General features: G+C 37.4%; 1 protein-coding gene across 1 annotated transcript; it reads left to right on the plus strand.

The window, feature by feature from the left end:
* Window positions 1-397: 397 nt before the first annotated feature.
* Window positions 398-4,586, plus strand: NDUFB5 (NADH dehydrogenase (ubiquinone) 1 beta subcomplex, 5, 16kDa; the record flags this gene model as incomplete). Its single annotated transcript, XM_010573091.1, has 5 exons — window positions 398-544; window positions 1,475-1,541; window positions 2,310-2,371; window positions 3,385-3,491; window positions 4,364-4,586. Coding segments are annotated over 5 exons (504 nt in total), but the record flags the coding sequence as incomplete, so codon positions are not given.
* Window positions 4,587-6,437: the final 1,851 nt, after the last annotated feature.

Consider the following 6,437-nt stretch of genomic DNA (forward strand, 5'->3'; position numbering starts at 1 on the left):
CGGCTGAGGGCGGTCGCTGGGCTCGGGCCTTTCCCCGCTAACCTTGTCTGCGGGGCGGGAAGGCGGGTCTGGGGCGGCGGTGGTTGCGGGCCGCCGCGGCGGGTCTGCCTTTTGGGTGAGCAGGTGTAGGAAAGGCGTTGAGCGCGCAGGAAGGTCCCTCGCGGGGGTGCGAGGTGTGTCTCCGTGCCGCTGAGAAATTACACTTCTCGGGTAGAACGTGGATCGACGTTGGCGGGAGGCCAGACTTGCTGACGGGCTCATCTGTGAGCTTACTTGGCCCTGCATAGTGACTGACGTTCAGTGACTTATTTGTTGGGACTGACAGGTAGGAATAGATCTATGTCTAAACTTGGGAAGGAAAAATACCTTTTGGTTTTTTCATATGCATCGCTGACCTTATCCTGGCACAATCGCCAAAGGGAGAAGAAAACATAACACTTTGGTTCAATTTTCAGCTCCCGTACGACATAGCAGCAGCCATGGGAAGAGAATGTTTATTATCAAGGCAACAAGTTTTTATGACACTCGATTTCTGAACTTGTTGGTGAGTGAAAACCAAATTTATTACACTCAGTATAACACATCTCTTGCAAATGGTGTAAGAGTCTCTAAAATAGAATTTTTCCCTACTGTTTACGTGACAGCATCTAACATGTGGTTGGCACTATTCACATACACCAGAATTTTCAGTCCTCCTCCTAAAAAATTTTCTGTCATACGTCATAAAATCAGGGCCAGATGAAGTAAAAAGATTGGCTAAATGGCAGAGATTGTGATAGGTACTTAAATTAATGCTGTAGTAGCATTCTTAAATTATGTGTCTCTATTCATGTATGCGTATCCTCCAAATGCTTTCCGCTCCATCCGCCTTTTTAAAACCTATTAAGTTACTCTTCTGCAGGGTTTGCCTTCAGTTACCTAAACCCACTAACACCAGAGATTAGACTTGGGAAGCCTGACCTGAGTTTGACCCCTAAAAAACTAGGTTTCGGATAAAGCCTATTATGACAGGTAACAGTCAACTTGATACAACTCCCTTCATGTGATCAGGCTTCCTTTATAGGTCTTCCACAGTTACCAAAGCCAGCAGTGGTTGTATTTATGTTGGATTACATTGCATTGATGGTAGTGCCTCATTACAGTTAAATGCTGAAGCCAGTCATCACAAGATGCTGAGATGGCATTCAGGGAAAGCATTACTGTCTGCTTCTGCAGAGACTGCCCCCCCGGGAGATTGAAAGCACAACTAAATAGGCTCATGGACTGACACGGCATCGCTGTTTCTGTATTCTAGTTTGTTAATTAACTCATTTTAAGCAGCAATATGTCTTTGCCTACAACATCCCTATCTAACCTATGAATGTGAATCTAAGAATTATTGGCTGTTACATCATTTGCAGACTAACTTCATCTAAATTTTGTCAGGCTTCTGAGTTTCCCATACTGTTTCTCTTTCTTTTTCTTCCCTATACAGAAATTCTATGTATTTCTGACAGGGGTACCAGTGGCACTATTCATAACATATGTCAACGTCTTCATTGGTGAGTGCTCTGTCCTGACTAAGCTAAGTACACGGTTAAAATTATTAAATAGAAACTAAGCACGCTGGATAGAAAAAATAGATCCTTTAAGGCTTGGTCTTTGGAAGACTATGAAATAGGCCTAACAATTATGGTAATATTGTATAAGTACCTAGAAGATGCTCCCAGTATTTTTATTTTTCTGTAGTTGTTGCTTTAAAAAAAAAAAAGTTTTCCACATTTTTAAAAATGGAGAAATTCCATCTTCTGACAGCCTTTCAAACATCAGTGAGGTTTAGTGAACAGTTCTTCAGTATTCAGATGAGGAGTCTGTATTATCTTGTTTTACATATTTCTTTAAGAAGGCTGCATACACGGCAACTGTTGATTTTTATCTAGCAAAAAAGCCAAAATTCTGCTTGGCAATATGTGTTTTAAATCTACTACTGTAATAATATGGAATTAATTTAATAGAGAAATTAGGAAAAAATCCATGCTTTTAGCTCAATACTTTAAAGGGCATTTCTGTGGACTCGATCTTAGTTATTTCTTCTGTACAGCTGCTAATTTCACACTTCTCTTGTGTGGCTTAAAGCCTGTGAGATACATGCAGTATGAAGTGTCTGGAAAAAAATACAAGTCCAATTTTTCTGAATAAAGTTCAGATTGAGGGATTAAGCGCTCTCTGTGTGAAATAATGATCTTTTCTGAATGTGAAAGGCAGAATATAAGGTACTTAAAAAAAAAAAAAACTTGAATTAAATGTTCCTCCCCTTCTTTCATTGTCAGGTGAAGCTGAACTTGCAGAGATTCCTGAAGGTTATATCCCAGAGTACTGGGAATACTACAAAGTGAGTGTAACGTGTAAAAGGGCAGCATGTTATGGACAGCCTTCCTCCTGATGATGCTTTTGGGAGTAAAATGTGTGGAATGTGGTAATGAGGATGGCCATATCCCTGCCATTGGGTATCAGTGTAGTAGAACTTGAATTGTGCAATTATGATTTTAGTAAAGTTGCTTATTTTCTGCTTTATGGAACGTGCGTGTTGCTGTAGGAAATCTGTTTATTGACACAAGTAGATGCAAATGATCTGTAACTTTATGCCAGTAAACTGCTGAAGATATATGCCAAGAATTCTTTTATAATATTCCTAAATAGTAAGAACAGTCTTCTGTTCTCTTTATTCTTAGTGTGCAGTTTTTCTCTTTGTTTCTTGCTCTAGAACTACAACATCTTAAGATACTGGAGTTTAAAGTGACCTTACTTTCTTTTGTTTCAAAGTCCAACATCACACATGCTTTTATATCTAGAACTGAAGATTTTTATGGTCAGAAACTCAAAGTTATACTTTTTTCGTTTCATTGTATTTTCTTAAAATTAGTCCCTGGCTTCTTGCTGCAAGCACTTTTTTGGTTTTGATAGGAAGTTATTGAATTCAGCAATACTACTATGACTGTTTTGACTCATTTAGACTTTTCTTCCTATGTGGAAGCAAAACTTTAAAATGTTACTGATCACAGTAAGGTTTGGAGTCCGTTTCTGTGATTACAGTGGCAGTTTAAGGAACTTTACTTCAACAGAAAGAAAATAAATCACATGTCTTCCATTAACTTTTAATTTTGCTACAGAATAGTCATCTGCAGGTTATCTTGGCATTAAAAATGGCAAAAGAAATACAGCTTTTTAGGGTTTTGACATTACAAATAGTTGAACATGTTTTTAATTTTACTATTATGGCTTGAATGGCAGCACCCATAGTGCTGATGATGTGTTTTCAAGACCGGGAACGTGCAAAATGATTGAGTTATGACAACATTTCTACTTGGAAATTGCATAAATAACCTCTGCTTTTATATTTTCCAGCACCCTATAAGTCGCTGGATAGCTCGTTACTTCCTTGACCCCCCTGAAAAGGACTATGAGAAAGAGATGGCTTTGCTTGATATCGAAGCAAAGAAAACTGAAATGAGGTATGTTATATAGTTGAGGGTTTTAAAATACTGATACATACTGTAGTTGACTCTCTTATTTTGCTTAACATACTGAGTTGGATGCTGACATAACGTGCTTATCCATGTATCACTTGACCCTGGGTGCTTGCTGCACTGGTTGGTGGCAAAGTGGAAGTTACAGTATCTGTAGTCCCTGCCTTCTCAGTATTAAGATTACCAGAACTGGAATGATCCAAGGGCAGTCTTGTAAAACAACTGTCTCTTCAAAACAGTTCATATTTATAAAGGTATAGCTCTGTCTTCCTGAGTCAGGAAATGGACAGCTCTTTTTGCTACTGCTAGTGTTCATAGCTTAATTGAGTAGCTAAATGACAGTTTACAGGACTGATCATGTTCCTTGTAGCTGTTGAAAATTTTGTGGGCAGCAACAACGTTGTACTGAGTTTATTCTATACATACTCAGGAGTAAACTGTGGTGGTAGAAGAAAGTCTGAATTCCATAAACTGTTGCTATTGGGACCAAGACAGCATAGCTCCTTCTACCATCACATTTACTTCCGATTTCCGTGCTCCTATTTATTTTTAGTTGAAAACTGTATCAAAACTGTATAGCCCCTTATGAGGCAAGAATGTTTGACACAACTGCAAGTATTTTTATTACTCTTTTGTGAGATGACTTGCTGAAAAAAATTGAAATAGAAGGATGTAATAGCTCATGTTTTAGTTGAACCCTTCATATTTTGGTATTGCCTATGATTCAGTAGTATTTATAAACCATAGATGCTAAACTTATTGCTGTTGTCAGTAATGCCATGATGTTAAACATCAATATATGTATGATCAAAAGCAACAAACTTCATGCTGAGTGTGTTTGTTGCTCTTTTTTTTAGGCTGATGCAGTTGGAGGCACGCAGACTGATGAGACACAGGGGAGATGGACCTTGGTATCATTATGAAACACCAGATAAAAATCTTGTTGACAATTCTATGAAATCCACACCTGACAATTAAACGATTTTAAGATAGTATGCATGGTCTTAAATGCATACCAACAAATTGTGACTGAGCTATGTAATATACATCCTGCTGTTTACTGACAGCCATTAATAAAAATAAGCAATGTTTGTGTTGATTCTGATAATTGGAAAGAAATTGTGTGGCAGTTAAGCTCATATAGCTGTTAACATTGTTAATTAGAGAAAATGCCTTATGGCAGTTGCCAACAATTACACCTTTTTTCCAGAACATCAATTAGAATGAGCTTTGTGACCTAATATATGTGATACAAGTTGGTAATGTTAGTCTTCATCATGTGATTTCTAGTATTTAAAATTTTAAATGAAAGGTATAGGAAACTGTAAGACTTTTTCTCTCGCGATGCCTTGTGTCAGATAATTTGTGGAAGATGAACTAAGTAAGAAAAATACCTTCAGATCTTTGGAATCTTTTATCTACCACTTTAGAGAAATTCTTTCTCATTACCTGTAGTCAAACTCGTCTTTCACTATTTTTTCCCAACTTACATACTGTTCAACATCTGCTATCATTTTCTCTGCATTATCTCAAATGTTTCTCTCTTTAGATATCTGTTAATACTCTTCATCCCTTATAGTGTCAGCCATGCTGGTCTTCCTTTATTACTTTTGTCACCAGTTTTAAAATTTTTTCCTCTTGTGTATGCATAATTTATGCTTGTTTGCTCTTTCATTTTCTCCAGTCTCACCACCTATACCACCCGTGTCTGTAAAAGACTTCCTAAACAGACCCTTAAAAAAAAAAAACAAAACAAAAAAAAACCAAACCAAAAAACCCCGAAGATGACTGACTTCGCATCTTTCTGAACTGGACAATTCTCTGTGTAGATCATCCAAAAAGTGGCTTCTCTGAAACATCTTTCTACATTGTTCTGGGGGGGGGTGGTTTGGTTGTTTTTTTAATGGTTTGTTTTTAAATGAGGTTTAAAAGCATAACAGATACTTTTGCTATGATATACGCTTCCTGTTCTAAATGGTAATAGATCTAAAACAGAGCCACATACTCCCTTTGTGGCAGAAAGGATCTTCACTGATGGCAACACAGTTGGTGGTCAGTAATATGTTAATATTTCAGAAAACTCTTTAGTGAGGGGTACTTACCATTGTCACATAACTTTCATGTTTAAGTATGTATCTAGTGACATGGAGAATCGCATGCCAAGTAGCTGTGGAGAGGACAGTCTTTAACAAGGCTTTGGTTTTATTATCTCAGATATCTCCTGTGTTTTCAGAAGGCAGAATTAAGACAGAAGTGCTTGCCTAGAGCTATGACTGTTTACACTGTCAGATGTAGTAGAAAGCAAAGGAAAGATTCTTGAACATTAAAAAGTGTGTGGTGCATATGAATTCACGTTTTAGTGATTTCTAGGGGATTTTATAAGCCTAAGTCTTTAATGTACTCTTGAAAATACCCCACAGTTCCTAGGCTAAAGTCCATGCTCTATCATGTAAAACTTCTCATGAGAAGGAATAATCTCAGTGGGCAAATATTAAGATAAGTATTTTCCTAGTAACTGCTGTATATCTAACATTTTTAGCAATATATTCAAGTTATTGATGCTGTTGTTAGAGAGCTTTCTGCTTCCTGTAACAGGCTTAGTAAGATGAACAAGGGAAAAATAGGAAACTGCTTATTGAAGGTTGTGAAAGGATTGCTAGATGTCTGAAGAGAAAGATTAATCCAGGGAGAATGGTATAGGCTGACATTAGTTAATGGGTTTTATGGGTCATCTTATCACTGCTAGGTGAACAGATACCATCTTCTGCTGTGTGATTACACAACTTCTAGTACATAAAAATAGAAGTCTTGACAACAAAATCTGAAGATGAAAACTTGGAACTTTATACTCCTAATGCATTTAGCATAGAGAGGCCACATAAGTGATTTTGGAGACGAAAAGGGAAATGCTTCTTTTCTAGGGTGAATTGG

This window comes from Haliaeetus leucocephalus, unplaced genomic scaffold (assembly GCF_000737465.1).
Source record: "Haliaeetus leucocephalus isolate CR32 unplaced genomic scaffold, Haliaeetus_leucocephalus-4.0 Scaffold362, whole genome shotgun sequence".
NCBI lineage: Eukaryota > Metazoa > Chordata > Aves > Accipitriformes > Accipitridae > Haliaeetus > Haliaeetus leucocephalus.